Source organism: Leopardus geoffroyi, chromosome E3 (assembly GCF_018350155.1).
Source record: "Leopardus geoffroyi isolate Oge1 chromosome E3, O.geoffroyi_Oge1_pat1.0, whole genome shotgun sequence".
In the NCBI taxonomy this organism is placed as follows: Eukaryota; Metazoa; Chordata; class Mammalia; order Carnivora; family Felidae; genus Leopardus; species Leopardus geoffroyi.
This window is the reverse complement of record NC_059340.1, coordinates 24409188-24424750: the sequence shown is the minus strand read 5'-3', so window position 1 is coordinate 24424750 and position 15563 is coordinate 24409188. Positions and strand designations below refer to the sequence as shown.

Genomic DNA, 15563 nt, shown 5'->3' with positions numbered 1-15563 from the left:
GATCATGACCTGAGCCAAAACCAAGAGTCGGAGGCTTAACCAACTGAGCCACCCAGGTGCCCCAGTGAGCCACTTGCTATTTCTTTTTTTTTTTTTAATCAAAAAAAAATGTTTTTTAATCTTTATTTACTCTTGAAGGAGAGAGATAGAAAGTGAGTGGGGGAGGGGCAGAGAGAGAGGGAGACACAGAATCTGAAGCAGGCTCCAGGCTCTAGGCTCTGAGCTGTCAGCACACAGCCCGATGCGGGGCTCGAACTCACGATCTGTGAGATCACGATCTGAGTGAAGTTGGTTGCCCAGCTGACTGAGCCACCCAGGCGCCCTGCCACTTGCTATTTCTGAAGAGAATGTGTCTACCCCAGGAAAAAAGTTGGCCACTAGGAGTCAAAACATTCTTCATTGTCTTTTGTAAACAAGGAAATGGAGGTTCCCCCAGTTAGTCAGCCATGGGTAGGAACCAGAGTCCAGGGAACAGATCTTAGTACAAGACCTTTTATATTGTGCTTTAAAAAAAAAGTTAGTTGCACTAAACCCATCTGTTGCCAACAAGGTGTGGCGTGATTCTTTTCTGGGTTTGGAAAAAAAGGTCGTTTTGATCCTGTGAAATAACGTGCCCTCAAATTCTGGAATACTTTTTTTCTAGACTATTTTTTCAGTTGGAGCCATAGCCTCAGACCAGGAGGAAATTTTTTTTAATTCTTATTTATTTTTGAGAGCAGCGGGAGGGGCAGAGAGACAGGGAGACAGAGGATGTAAAGCAGCTCTGAGCCATCAGTGCAGAGCCCAATGTGGGGCTCGAACTCACAAACCACAAGATCATTGACCTGAGCCAAAGTGCCAAAGTTGGACGCTTAAACTGACTGAGCCACCAAGGTGCCCCCAGGAGATAGTTCCTGTTGATACTCCTCATTGAATGGAGAATTGGGGGAGCATTTGAGTCACCAGTTAAGAGAGGCGCAGTTGGAGAGGCATGTGTCGCAGGTAGGGAATGGGGCACTTGTCCAGACAGGCTCAGAACACTATAGGTTCCTTGACAGGCAGGGGTCAGAGTCTATCTCTTCCATTCACAGCAGCTGGAATATGAGAGGGACAGTGGCCCTTTTTTGTTAACTACAGAGATTCAGGAACTGTTTTAATTACAAACATGTCTGCTGCTGGGTTATTTATAACAGGGAAGAATAGTAACAAGCTCAAAGTCTGACAGCGGAGATCCACAGGTGAATGGTTAAGTCAGTAATGACAAACCCATACAATGGATTACTTAGCTGTTACAGCTAACTTGTAAATTCATGATGTCACGTTTGTGTTTAAAAATGTAAGTGACGTGCAGGGAGCGCCTGGGTGGCTTAGTCGGTTGGGCGTCGGACTTTGGCTCAGGTCATGATCTTGCGGTTCGTGAGTTCCAGCCCTGCATCAGGCTCTGTGCTGACAGCTCAGAGCCTGGAACCTGCTTCGGAGTCTATGTGTGTGTGTCTCTCTCTGCCCCTCCCCTGCTCACACTCTGTCTTTTACTATCTGCCTCAGAAAAAAATAAACATGAAAAAAAATTTTTTAAATGTAAGTGATGTGTCCTCAGCCTCTTGGAGTATAATTTTGGAGAAACTTTTTGGAGGAGAACTCCAAACTTGTACGTTTTAAATGTGATCCAGCAAGAAATATGTCCTACCGAGATCTTGCACAATCGCATAAAGATTTAGATGCGAGGGTGTTCACTTCAGGACTGTCTGTACTAGGAATTATTGGAGAGAATACAAATATTACAAATATCCATCCACTGAGGTTGGAGAAATATCTTAAGGTACATTTATACATTATATGTCTTAGAACTATAGAAGGGAAATGGGGTCAACCGAGCCTGCCTGTACACATGGCATGGAAAGACGTCCGAGGCCCTGTGGTAAGTGGAGAAAAGTAAGGTGCAGAACGGAAGAGGAGGCCCTGACCTGATGCTAAATTCATGTGTTAACAAATGCGTCAGAACAAACTTGCAGACTGTCTACATCAGCTGTCAACTGTGGTTTTCAGAGCAACAGGTCAGAAAGAACTTCCACTTTAGGGGCGCCTGGGTGGCGCAGTCGGTTGAGCGTCCGACTTCAGCCAGGTCACGATCTCACGGTCCGTGAGTTTGAGCCCCGCGTCAGGCTCTGGGCTGATGGCTCAGAGCCTGGAGCCTGTTTCCGATTCTGTGTCTCCCTCTCTCTCTGCCCCTCCCCCGTTCATGCTCTGTCTCTCTCTGTACCAAAAATAAATAAAAACGTTGAAAAAAAAAAAATTTTTTAAAAAAAAAAAAGAAAGAACTTCCACTTTCTACTTCACATTCTGTAGTCCCTGCGGTTTTTTACAGTAAGCAGATCAGACATTTGGAATCCAGAAGATAATCCAGATCACTAGATAAAGTACCATGTCTCATTGGCCCACTCTCCTGAAAGGCTGTAAATTGTATTTACAGTGTGATTCCAGTCTTACAAAACATGCATGGGAAGGATCTGGAAAAGAACACATCTGAAGCATTGACAATCGTTGCTCTGGGTGGGCGACATGTGGTAGATTTGAATTTTGTCTTCTCTGTTTTCTAAGCATTTTTGTTAAGCATGAGTTAGCTTCCAAATTGGAAGAAAGAAATTCTGGCCTTGATTTTTGGACTTTGCAGAGAGGGAGCCCTGGCCTGTTCAGCCCGTGTGTGTGTGTGTGTGTGTGTGTGTGTGTGTGTGTGTGCGCGCGCGCGTGCATGCGCGTGTGTGCCTTTCTCCTCAGAGCAGGATCCCAGCCATGAGGCTCAGGCCGGGGCCATGCTTGGGGTGTTGTCCTCTTTGGGCCTGAGTCCCTGGAATGCTGAGCTGGTCCCAGTGGCTGAGGGGTACTGACGGTGGGTGAGGAAATCTAGAGTTGCTGTTCCACACCCAGTGTTCAGCCCACCATCCAGAACCCTCCCTGTGGCTCAGGCCTCTGGCCTGGAAAGGAGTTTTGGTCTCACCGATTCGTAAAGAGGCTGCAGGGCAGAGCTTCAGTTTCTTCAGAGAAAGAGGGAGAAGGGATTGCTACCCAGTGTGGGTGGAGGAGTGTTTGGAAGAGACAGGAAAGGATTCCACCTTGGGATTATAAAAGCAATAAAATGAGCTTTTTACTATTATTTTTTAAAGTAATCTCTACACCCAGTGTGGGGCTCAAACCCACAACCCCTGAGATCAAGACTCGCACGCTGTACTGACTGAGCCAGCCAGGTGCCCATAAAATGAGGTTTTTAAAACAAAAAACAAGGGGTGCCTGGGTGGCTCAGTTGGTTAAGCGTCTGACTTTGGCACAGGTCATGATCTCACAGTTCGTGGGTTTGAGCCCCATGTCAGGCTCTGTGCTGACAACTCAGAGCTTGGAACCTGCTTTGGATTCTGTGTGACCCTCTCTCTCTGCCCCTCCCCCACTTGCACTCTTTCTCTCTCTCTCTCTCAAAAAATAAGTAAACGGTTTTTTTTTTAATTAAAAAAAATAAAACAAAAAACAGGGTTGTGTCATGATACTGTTGAGGATCAGCCTTATCTCCATAATATCATCCTTCCCAGTGAGTACCCAAAAGCCCTGTTTCTCGACAGGTTTTAAAAGTTTGGGGGGACATTTTTGGTCCCCACAATGATTCAGGGGCACTAAGGCATTGAAAAGATGGAGGGCATGGATGGTAAAAGTTTGAAATGGGCAGAACAGTTCTGTGCAATTAATTTTCCTGCATCCCCAGGACCTTGGAATGTCTCATGGGAATCTGTTCTGAGCCCAGGACTTAGCACAGTGTTTACGTAAAGGCAACATATCTTTGGCATGGTTGGAGATATTCTGAGTTTAGGAAGGTTATGTTGTCTATGATTTTCATTTAGGGTGGTAAAATGGGGCATATTTATGATTTATACAGTATTTATAAAAAGGTGACGTTGGCCCTGATAGGGTCCACGATTCCCACCAGTAGGTAAGTGCACTCACTTGGAAGGGCTGTTGAGCATTTTAAGTGGATAAAACCAAAATACATTTAACCAGTCCCCACGGATGGACATTTGGGTTGGATTTGGTTTTGCACACAGCAATGCTTTGTATATATACGTTTGCAGGTTTGTGTTTGTATTTCTCTAGGACACATGTCTCGATGTAAAATTTCTGGGTCAGAATAAAGGAATTCATATTTTTTCATCTCAGTACATTGCCAGGTTGCCTTAAGAAGACGTTTAGGCCATTAACCGTTTGTGAGGGCACCTGTTCCCCCTACATACTGGCCCGCACTAATTATTAGCAGCCATTAAAATGCTTGCCAGTCCGAACAAGGGGGGAGAAGGGGATTGGTGTCTTATTTTTATTTTCAACTTTTTGGTTGCAGGTGAAGCAGTGTGTGTTTTCCTCTGTGTATTGTGTTTCTTCTTTGGTTTCATGTTAAGATATGTTACTTCTCGGGTGCCTGGGTGGCTCGGTTGGTTAAGTATCCGACTCTTGATTTCAGCTCAGGTCATGATCTCATGGTTCATGAGATTGAGCCCTGTGTCAGACTCTGTGCCTGCTTAGGATTCTCTCTCTCTCTCTCTCTCTCTCTCTCTCTCTCTCTCAAAATAAATAAATTTAATTAAAAAAAAAAAAAGAGGGGCGACTGGGTGGCGCAGTCGGTTAAGCGTCCGACTTCAGCCAGGTCACGATCTCGCGGTCCGTGAGTTCGAGCCCCGCGTCAGGCTCTGGGCTGATGGCTCAGAGCCTGGAGCCTGTTTCTGATTCTGTGTCTCCCTCTCTCACTGCCCCTCCCCCGTTCATGCTCTGTCTCTCTCTGTCCCAAAAATAAATAAACGTTGAAAAAAAAAAAAATTAAAAAAAAAAAAAAAAAAAAAGATATGTCACTTCTGCCCACAGGAAGGCCATGCCCGCTTGAGAAAAAATAGGGTCTTTTGGGAACTTGGTTCCCAAAGGATGATAGCTGGAAGTACTTCTCTCTCACTGATGCTGTCCGCCTCCCCAGAGGTGGGAGACACCTAGGAAATCATAGGGTGGGAGGTGGCTAGACAGCCCTGCCCCAGAAGGCCCTGGTCTAACACTTCCCTTTGCCTTTTGCAGGAAGCTTGGAAGCATGCAATTGAGAAGGCCAAGCACATGCCTGACCCCTGGGCCGAGTTCCACCTGGAGGATATTGCCACAGAATGTGCCACACGTCACAGGTTGGCAGCTCGTCTGGGTGTGTTCTGTGGCCCCAGGCCTCAAGGAGTCTTTGGGGGTATGGGTCCTGCTTCTGCTCATAATCAGTGAGGCCTACATACCCTTGGAGGTCAAGGAGAAGGACATAATGATAGTATCTGCCAATATTTGAGCATTTATGCGTGCTTATGGTGCTGTGCCTTATCTCATCTCCTCTTCAGTGTGGTCCTGTAATGTATGTATTCGTCAGGCAAGGCTGAACATGCTGCTGTAACAAATATGTCCGGGGCTCAATGCAGCAAAGGTGTACTTCTCACTTGAGTAAAGCTGGGTGAGAGCTCCGGGACCCTGGGGCTGCTCAGGGACCCAGGTGACTCCCGTCTTGTGGGTCCACTGCCCCAGCATGTGGTCCCTACAGTTGCCACCAAAGGGAAGGAGAATGCATGGAAATAGCATGCCAGCTTTTTGATGACTTGGTCCCAGGAAGATTAACAAAATAGAGCTATGAGCATATAGATTTCCTATTTGAAAAATCAGGGGGAGAGAAGAGTTATTTCTGGGGGTATCAAGAAGAAAGAAAATAGCAAAAACCACAGACTACCACCAGATAACTATGACAACAGTAGCCCTTATGTATCGAATCCATGTGGCAGGCACTGGTTGAAGTCCTCTATATGTATTTACTTATAAAAAAGCCTGGAATATGAATCATGTCAAGCATTTGGGACTACACTGAGAATCTGATGAGAGCCATCTCAGAAAGTTGCACACATGTCTAATTTTGTTCATAATATTAGAGGGCCCTGGACCTGCCCTGGAGCCCGGCTCCCCACCCCACCCCATCCCGTGACCTCTGTGGACCTCTCCAGTCTGAATCCTCTAAGCCAACACCCTGACTTCCCATAATTTTCCCAGGGGAAATAGAGGTTTGCCCAGGGTCACCTAGGTAGTTAATAAGCTAACTTTCTGACTCTCAGTTCAGTGTCTTTCAGTTAGTCAGAACACTGTTTCAAATGTAGGTGACAGAAACCCAATTCACAGCATTAAGCATGGAAGGGGATGTTTGGCTCATGCATGTGGACTTCGGGCATGGCTGGTTCCAGATGCTCCAAGGATGCGTTGCACTTTGACCTCAGATAGACTTTCTTATATCAGTGGAACAGATATTCCCTGAGAGCCTCACATTTCATTTTACCCAACAGAAGAGCATCTTTTCTTTCGTGAATTTTTTGAAACAAAAGTTCCATAATGGAATGCCATTGGCCTGGCTTTGGTTATATGGCCTTCTCTGAACCAGTCTTGTGCCAGGGAGCTTTGCTCTGATTCTGATATGTCTGGATCACATACCACACAGGCAGGCAGAAACAACGTAATCCTTTATGTCTTTCTGCACCATGTCCCTGCTCCCACCCTGTGAGGAGATGGCTCTGAGCCTGGCATGCCCTTCCTCCCCACCACTGGAGGCCCACTTCCTACCAGGCACTGGGGGCTGTGCTGGCAGCCAAGGTCAGCATTGTGGGGACCCTAGTAGGGCAGGGTATGGACTCTGTTCCTCCCTGCCTATAAGGCCAGTGGTGACTGGTTGGTGACACATAGCCTCCAGGCTGAAGACACCAGGCGACCCAGGGAAACCCCTGGGAACACAGGCCGCACATGCTGGGCCGGCTCTGTGTGTCCCAGAGCTCCTTGGGGACCAGGGACCAGGCCAAACTGTTTGTTTCCTAACTGAAGTGACTGCCGGCAGAGGGAGCTCAGGCATTGATGGCTGGAGTCTCTGGGCAGTTTCTAAACTGGAAGCCTTCCTCCTCTATTCCTGGTTTTTCAAGAGTACTGGTGCAAGCTACCTCTTTATTGGGACAGATTCCCTGTTCACTCAGGCCGGTTAAGAGCAGGGTTCCAGCTGAAACTGACCTGGGTCTGATCCTGGCTCTCTGGCAAGTGCCTCACCTCTCTGAGCCTCGGTTTCCCCACCTGGAAAATGGGCATAATAATTGTGCCAATCTCACAGAGGTGCTGCAGAGTTTAATTGAAGAGATCTGTTTAAACGCCCCACAGATAGTGAATGCTCAGTGAACTTTGAGCAACTCTGACCTTTATGCCGTCAATGGTTGTGAAGGACAAATGAGATCCTTCTGACATCCCATATCTCCCCTCTCCCTCAACTTCTGGGTGCCTCTCAGCCTTCAGTGTTTTGTTTTGTTTTTTTAAGTCTACTTATCTATTTTTGAGAGAGAGAAAGAGAGAGTATGAGCCAGAGAAGGGCAGAGAGAGAGGGAGAGAGAATCCCAAGCCTGCCCCTCACTGAACACAGCCCCCTCATGCGGGGCTCGAACTCACGAGCTGTGAGCTCATGACCAAAGCCAAAATCAAGGGTCAGATGCTTAACCGACTGAGCCACCCTGGCACCCTCAGTCTTCAGTTTTATTTGGAAGTGAGAGTAGACTGTTTCCTTTACCTTGGTCTCTACACAGTAATAGTAATAATCGTTATTTATTGGGCACGGTACTTGGCAAGGACGGGTTGCAAGTAAGTTGCAGCTCTAGCCAGCATCCCTTCCCCCAGCTCCAGGAGAGGTTACCTGCCAGGCTTGTCTTTCCCCATGGAGGTTTCAGGCTCTGAGAAGCCTGTTCTTTCTGAGTCTGTCCTGATGAAGGGTGGGCCAGGGAGGCCTCTGCTAGAGCTAAGAACACCTCAGCCCTAAGGGGAGGTTTTAGAATTTAGGGGTTTACTGAGCTGAGGAGCTCTCTACCAGGCAAATCTATTTGAGGCCCATCCAGGCCCAGGGGCAGGTTTGCTGCGGGAAAGAGGATTCCTGAAAAAGGAGAGATGAAAATGTTCGAGAATCTTCTCTGTCTCTGCCGTGGGTGTCCTCCTGCAGCTCCCCCGCCCCAACACACACACACACACACACACACACACACACACACACACACACACACACCCCTGCCTATACCGGGACACAGGCCCAGCTACCTGGCCGAGCCTCACACAGGTGTCGTCAAGATCAAGGGCACTTCCTGTCCTGGAACACGTCATTTGTTGTGTAGACGGGCTAAAACAAGGATATTTATTTTTTCTGTCAGTTCATCCAACATGCATTTAGTAAGGCTCCACCTGCACCAGGCCCTGCAGTAAAGAAAATGGACATGGACCTGCCTTTGGAGAGTTACAGTCCAGCAGGGGAGCCAGATGGGGAACGAGCCCACCCACAGCACAAAAAGTGCCCAGCAACACATTGGAGAGAAAAGGGAAGGAGGCCAGTGTGTAGGGGCCTGGGAGGATGGGAGGGCGTCCACAGACCCGACCTAGGAGGTCAGCTGGGCCTATGGGTTAAGTGGTCTTGATCCCAAGACCAGGAATAGGATCATGTGACAGACGCTGTGCCCTGGGGTGGCTCTCTCTGCAGGTACAATGCTGTCACTGGGGAGTGGCTACAAGATGAAGTTCTGATCAAGATGGCATCTCAGGTGAGCCATCCCCATCCCAGCAACGACAGGGCTGAGTGGGGATTCTTCGTGAACGGACTTCTGTCCCTGTTCCCCCCCCTTTACACTCACTTTATTGTTTTTACTTTGGGGCATTCTTTATATTGTTGTGTATTTATTTCATTTTTTGTAACAGTTTTATTGAGAGAGAATTCACACACTATGCTGCATACCCACTTTAAAGTGTATGGTTCAGTGGTTTATATAATATAGTCACAGAGTTATCCAGCCATCACCACGATCGATTCCAGAACATTTCACCATCTCTAAAAGAAACCCTGTGCTTACCCAACAGCAGCCAGCCCCCTATCCCTTCAGCTCCCCCAGCCCTGGGCAACCACTAATCTGCTCTCATCTCTGTAGAATTAACCTATTCTGGACATTTTATATATTGATCATACATCAAAAGATGATCCTTGGCACTCTTGTCGAAAATCAGTTGACTGTAGATGTGTATGTCAGTTTTCAGAAATTACAGGCCACCACCTAAACCTAAGCTGTAAAAAGTGGCTTGCAATCATCCTTTGTGGGGGGGGGGGGGGTAAAAAAAAAGGAATAGACTAGAAAATAGAGCACTTCCTCCATTGTCAGGGGGAGGATGGTTTTGCAAAACTGTTTTTAGTGTATTACACACTCAGGAAAGGGTACGGCTTAATGAGTTTCACAAAATGAACACAGCACATAACGAGCAGCCCCCTGAAGCCCACCTGCACCCCAGTCACTACTCCTTTACCCCAATGGTGAGCACCAATCCCGAACCTATCTCCCTGGATTCGTTTCACGTATTTGTGTATTTCCTATAAATGGAGCCACGCAGGGTGTATTCTTTTGAGTGTGGCTTCTTCTGCTCAGCATTTCATCTGTGATGTTCGTACATGTTTTGGCCAGCTCTATGTTTCATAGAATAGTAGAAGAGAACAATAGAATATATTCATTCTCGTCGCCTGTAGTATTCCATCAAGTAGGGTAGACCTGATGGGTTTATCCATTACACTGTTAATGGACATTTAGGTTTCCACTCTTTTCCTGGTACAGAAAACAGAAAAGCAGGGCTGCAAAAAATTCTTTAACGTGCATTGTCTCCCGCATAACGTCTTCACCCCCTGGGGGTTCTTCCCCTCATTGAGGGTAGGAGGAGGGTGGCCTTGTCACCCCCGAAGCCTCCAGGCTGAAAGTTCAGTCGGGCGTTAGTGCTGGGGTGAAGGAGGGAGGGCCCAGGGATTTTAGGATTGAGATGAGATCCAGGCATTTATTTGGTGGGTGATGTCCAAGGGGAAAATCTCTTCCTGACTCAGGATTGCTTCTGGGTGGGGCATGGGGACTGATAACCCTCTGTGTGGTGTCTTTCAGCCCTTTGGCCGCGGAGCTATGAGGGAGTGCTTCAGGACGTAAGTGACCCAGCCTGGTTCTTGGGGCCCTGCCCGAATTCCCTCAGGCTCCTAAGAGCAGGGGCAATGCAACAGTTCTGGCTGAGAAACTGAGACAGTGGCCTCTGCTTTTTATAGGCCAAGCCTCTCTGCTCTCCCTTGGATCCCATGATGGGCCTGGCTATGGGGATGGTCTCGGGGAGGACATGGAATACCCCACTAACCTCTGCTCTGGTGTTTGGAGGCCAAAAGATGTGGGATAAGAGACCTTTAACAATGTCCCTTGGTCCCCTTCCCAGCTCTTTGAAGGGTGCCGTGAGTCAGGCTGGGTCCCTGGTGAACCCAGGTGCCCAGGTGGGTCCTCTGCTGCCTTTCCTCCCAGGAAGAAGCTCTCCAACTTCCTGCACACCCAGCAGTGGAAGGGGGCCTCCAACTACGTGGCAAAGCGCTACATCGAGTCTGTGGACAGGGACGTGTACTTCGAGGATGTGCGTCTACAGATGGAGGCCAAGCTCTGGGGAGAGGAGTATAATCGGCACAAGCCCCCCAAGCAGGTATGTGACAGCCCTACCTGCCACCTTCCCACACAAGGCAGCCAGAGACAGTGACTGGAGACCAGGGCAACAGTGGTACCAGTCACAGGTTCCCTTCATGGTTTTGGTGGTGGTGTTGTTTTGTTTAAAAAAAATTTTTTTTAATGTTTATTTATTTTTGAGAGAGAGAGAGAGAGAGAGAGAGAGAGAGACAGAGCATGAGTAGGGACAGATTGAGAGAGAGGGAGACACAAAATCCAAGGCAGGCTCTGAGCTGTCAGTGCAGAGCCCATCGTGGGGCTTAAACTCACGAACTGTGAGATCATGACCTGAGCTGAAGTCAGAGGCTCAACCGACTGAGCCATCCAGGTGCCCCTCCCTTTATGGTTTTAACAGTAGCTAATAATGATCATCATTTATTGAGCATGATGGGCCAAGTACACTGTATGCAGACTCATTTATTCCTAAAACCAGAGCATGGAGGTTATTTGAGATTAAAATGCTTTTATCCCATTTACAAATGGGATCTGTTAGTCAGGATTTTTGTTTGCATGTGTTAGAAACCCACTCAAATGGGTTTAATCCAAAAAAGGAAGTTTTGGCTTTATGTAACTGAGAAATAGGGCTGGCCACAGGTGTGGCTGGATCCAGGACCCAATAGGATATTGAGAATCTCCCCCATCTCTAGCCTTGGTGTTCTTCTGTGTGGCATCACTCACAGGCAGCTTCTGTTTGTATTGATGTGTCGGCCACTAGCAGCTGCAGGCTCACTTTCTGTCTTCTCAGAAACCTTGGTGGGATATGACAACACTTGTTTTTGCAGAAGTTCCACTAAGTCTCAGAACTGGGTTTCATTGGCTCTGATTAGGTCAGGTGCCTATTGCTGAGCCAATCACAATGGTCAGGGGAGGGAATATGCAGATTGGGGAGGCATGAGCCATGTGCTCACCCATAAAGGCAGCAGTGTGGGTCCTTCCCCTAGACTATGTAGACTGAGGCTGGTGGCTCCTAAGAAAAAGCAGAAGGAGGGGAGAATGGATAGCATGTCTGCCCCTGGGGAGCCCCAGGCTCAAAGAGGTTAAGTGACCTGTGCAAATGGTCAGGAATGGAGCCAGGGCTCAAATCCAGGCTTTCCAAGGCCCTGCCCATTTGGCTCCTTCACTGGAGCCCCCAGGGTGTTTACTGACCCCAGGCCTAGCAGAATTTCCTGTTGCCTATGGGCATTTGAGGAAATAGCGCTCCGTGCCTCTGCCCTGCCTCTGCCCTGCCTAATTCGCAGCTCAGCTCTCCCGTTGTTTGAACACCTGCTAGACACAGGACACTATCTCCTGGGAGCTTTGGGAGAGCTGCACTTCCAAGAATCCAGCAGAATTTATTGAGTGCCTGCTGTTTGCAGGGCCCTTGATTAAGCGCACTTGGGGTAGACACAAGAAACCACAGTCCCCACCCACGGGGGCTGTGACCACCTCACTGCATGCCATCCTGGCCTCCTTTCTCTTCCTTCCTGAGCTTGTTCCTGCCTCAGGACCTTTGCCCTGACTGTGCCCCCGGCCTGCATCATTGTGTCCCCCACCCCTCCATCCTTGCATGATGAGCTCCTTCTCCTAGTTCAAGTCTCAGCTCATATGTCACCTGCTCAGTGAGGCCGCCCCAGGACATCCTGAATGAAGTAGCCCTTCCTCTGCTGTCTCCCTCTGTCACATCATTCTGTTTGTTTTGGTTCCTTTTATTGGGAGCAGTTGGCACCATCTGAAAGAGTCTTGTTTCTGTAGTTAATATTTTGGTTGCCTCTCTCCCCCAAGGACACGAATGTTACCTGTCTTATTTACTCTGTATCACAGTCCCTAGAGGGTCACTAAACAATGTGGTTGTTTGAAATGATAAGGGAGAAGGATGTAGTTGTTTGAGAAGGAACAGGCTGTTCCCTCCCGGCATCCCTGTAGTGAGCCCACTGGCCAAGCAGGTGGCCTTGCCATAGACTTCCTTGTAGGGATGGAGCCAGCATTTGGGGTGAGAACCCCTGAGAACCATCTGCTCCTTCCCTTTCGGCTGGTTCTCAGAACTGAGGCCAAGTTTAGGGCAACGCTCAGCTCAGGGCCTCTTCAGCCTCTGCAGCTGTTGTCTGCCTGTCTAGCGACTCAGCCAAACGGTTCCTTGGATGGTTGTTTCCTTGGGAAACCCAGACCTGGATCCTTCTACGGTGGGTGTCATTGTGGGGGACGGGGAGCCATGGGGAGTCAGTGTCTCAGGTCTTACCAACCTCACTTTATAAACAATTCACAAGACTTACACGTTTCCTTCCCAATATTAGACATGTGCTTTTTAAAAGAAATTCGGCAAGGAATGTGTATAATTCCCCATTGCAGGGAGAGAACCACTGGGTATAGTTTGGTGTTTATTGCTCTAGAGTTATGTCTACTGGTAATGATAACATCAGCAAACGTTGACAGACTCTTTCACGTATCAGCAGATTTCATTCTCACGCTACGTGTGAGATGCCCATTCCACAGGTGAGAAAACTGAGTTGATGAACTAACTTGCCCATGTTCACAGCATTAGTGTAAGACACCTGCTTAGTTGCTTAGCATACAGACCCACAAATGTGTAGTAAGGCAAAATGGTTTCTTTCTCTCTCATCTGATGGTCCCATTTTGGTGGGGGGCTCAGAGTGGGCTGGTGCCTCACTTCTTTAAGTCATCCAGAAGCCTGGTTCCTTCTGTCTTGTTTTTCTGCCTTACCCCAGAGTGTGGCCCTGGAGCACATGGCCAGATCGGCCTCACTGGGAGATGTCCACTCTATAGCCTCAGGAAGGCCAGAGGAGGAGGGGCGGGCTGGGGTTACATCATCACTGATGCTCAATTCCCATTGGATGAGCTTGGTCACGTGGCCACACCTAGCTGCAAGGGAAGCCAAGTGATGTCATTCCTCCTGGATGGCTGTGCATTGTGTTGGAACTCAGTTGGGGGCTGTCTTAGTCCCTTTGTGCTGCTCTAACAGAACTTTTTTATTTTAAGTTTATTTATTTTGAGAGAGCATGAGCGGGGGGAGGAGCAGAGAGAGAGGGAGAAAGAGAATCTTAAGTAGGCTCCACACTGCCAGCTTGGAGCCGGACATGGGGCTTGATCCCACAAACCTCGAGATCATGACCTGAGCTGAAACTGACTGAGGTTGCTCGACTGACTGAGCCGCCCAGGCTCCCCCGGACTGGGCAACTTACAAATGACAGAAATTTATTGCTTACCATTTTGGAGGCTGGGAAGTCCAAAACCAAGATGCCAGCCTGGTCACATTCTGGTGAAGTCCTCTCCTGGTTCATAGCCGGTGCCTTCTTGTTGTGGCCTCACATGGGAGAAGTAGTGAAGGAGCCCTGTGGTCACTTTTATCGGGACACCAGTCCCCTTCATGAAGGCTTCTCACTCATGACCTGATCCCCTCCCAAGGGCCCCACCGAATAGCATCACCTTTGAGGGTTAGGACTTGAACATATGAATTTGGGGGAGACGCAGTTAAGCCATCACAGGGGTTTTCATTCTCAAAAGAAAAGGGGACAGTGGATTCTGGGGACACTTGGCCTGCAGAGAGCTGCTGACTGATGGAGCCAGGATTGGAGCCCAGGCAGGCGGCTCCTCCCAAGCATTCTGTGTCGGAGGCGCTTGCCACCTGGCTCCTGCCTGAGCTGCTCCCCTCCCACCAGGTGGACATCATGCAGATGTGCGTGGTGGAGCTGAAGGACAGACCGGGCAAGCCTCTCTTCCACCTGGAGCACTATATCGAGGGCAAGTACATCAAGTACAACTCCAACTCGGGCTTTGTCCGTGATGACAACATGCGCCTGACGCCACAGGTGAGGCCCCTGGAGGGGCGGGTCCCTGTGGGCATGAGGTCTCACCCCGAGGGGGCCCTCAAGCCTCCTGGAGTGCCCCGAAGTAGATTCTGTAACGAGACATGCCAGCCAGCTTCTGTCCCTGCAGAATTCAACAGGGCTCCTCCTTTATCTCTTCCTCTATGCAACCTCTTCTTCTTTTTTTTTTTTTTTTTTTTAATGTTTATTATTTATTTTTTGAGAGAGAGAAAGAGCATGAGCAGGGGGCGGGCAGAGAGGGAGGGAGACACAGAATCCGAAGCAGGCTCCAGGCTCTGAGCTGTCAGCACAGAGCCTAACGTGGGGCTCAACCATGAACTGTGAGATCATGACCTGAGCCGAAGTCGGACGCTTAACCGACTGAGCCACCCAGGCACTCCATATGCAACCTCTTCTTGCAGAGAAAGGCCCCACCATGGGCAGAGCTGAGGTGTTGCAGCCCCGCAGTGGTGGCTGACGTGTGTATGCGTAGTCCACAGCCTGGTCTCTTGTGGTTGGTCACCTTAGTCTTCCTGTCTCCCCCGCACCTGACCCCCAGGCCTTCAGCCACTTCACATTTGAGCGTTCTGGGCATCAGCTGATTGTGGTGGACATCCAGGGTGTGGGCGACCTCTACACCGACCCGCAGATCCACACCGAGAAAGGCACTGACTTTGGAGATGGCAACCTAGGTAGGTGGGGAAAGCCAGCCCGTTTCCATGGAGACCACACTCCCTGTGCCCCCACATCTCTCAGCTCTCCCTGCACACGAGGAAACTGGCTGAGGTGGTAGATCGGCCTTTCCAAGATGGTGGGGGTGGAAGCTTGGGACGCCGGAGCCCTGCCACTTCAGTGCCTGCCCTTGCCGTGGTTTTGGTGCCTGGCACTGCCCCGCCCCTGTCACAAAGCAAGGCGCTGCTCCAGACTCCCCTGCTCTGCCCGCAGGTGTCCGGGGGATGGCGCTCTTCTTCTACTCTCATGCCTGCAACCGGATTTGCAAGAGCATGGGCCTCGCTGCCTTTGACCTCTCACCAAGAGAGAGGGACACTGTGAATCAGAACACCAAGCTGCTGGTGGGTGCCCAATGAGAGCCTGCTCAGGGGGACCGGGCCCTTCTTCTGCCAGGCAGTGAGCCGCGCTTCTCTGTGATGGCAGTCCAGGCCCTGCAATGCTTACTTGAAGAGTT

The 15563-nt window shown here is 49.3% G+C and overlaps 1 protein-coding gene across 1 annotated transcript in view; it reads left to right on the top strand.

Annotated features, from left to right (window-relative positions):
• The window catches only part of EEF2K (eukaryotic elongation factor 2 kinase), a 63829-nt gene that overhangs the window by 26541 nt on the left and 21725 nt on the right, over positions 1-15563 (top strand). The window contains exons 3-9 of the mRNA XM_045461202.1: positions 5074-5174; positions 8558-8618; positions 9987-10024; positions 10386-10557; positions 14231-14380; positions 14937-15069; positions 15323-15450. Of these exons, the coding sequence (XP_045317158.1) occupies positions 5074-5174; positions 8558-8618; positions 9987-10024; positions 10386-10557; positions 14231-14380; positions 14937-15069; positions 15323-15450 (783 nt within the window). The remainder of the gene's footprint in view (positions 1-5073; positions 5175-8557; positions 8619-9986; positions 10025-10385; positions 10558-14230; positions 14381-14936; positions 15070-15322; positions 15451-15563) is intronic.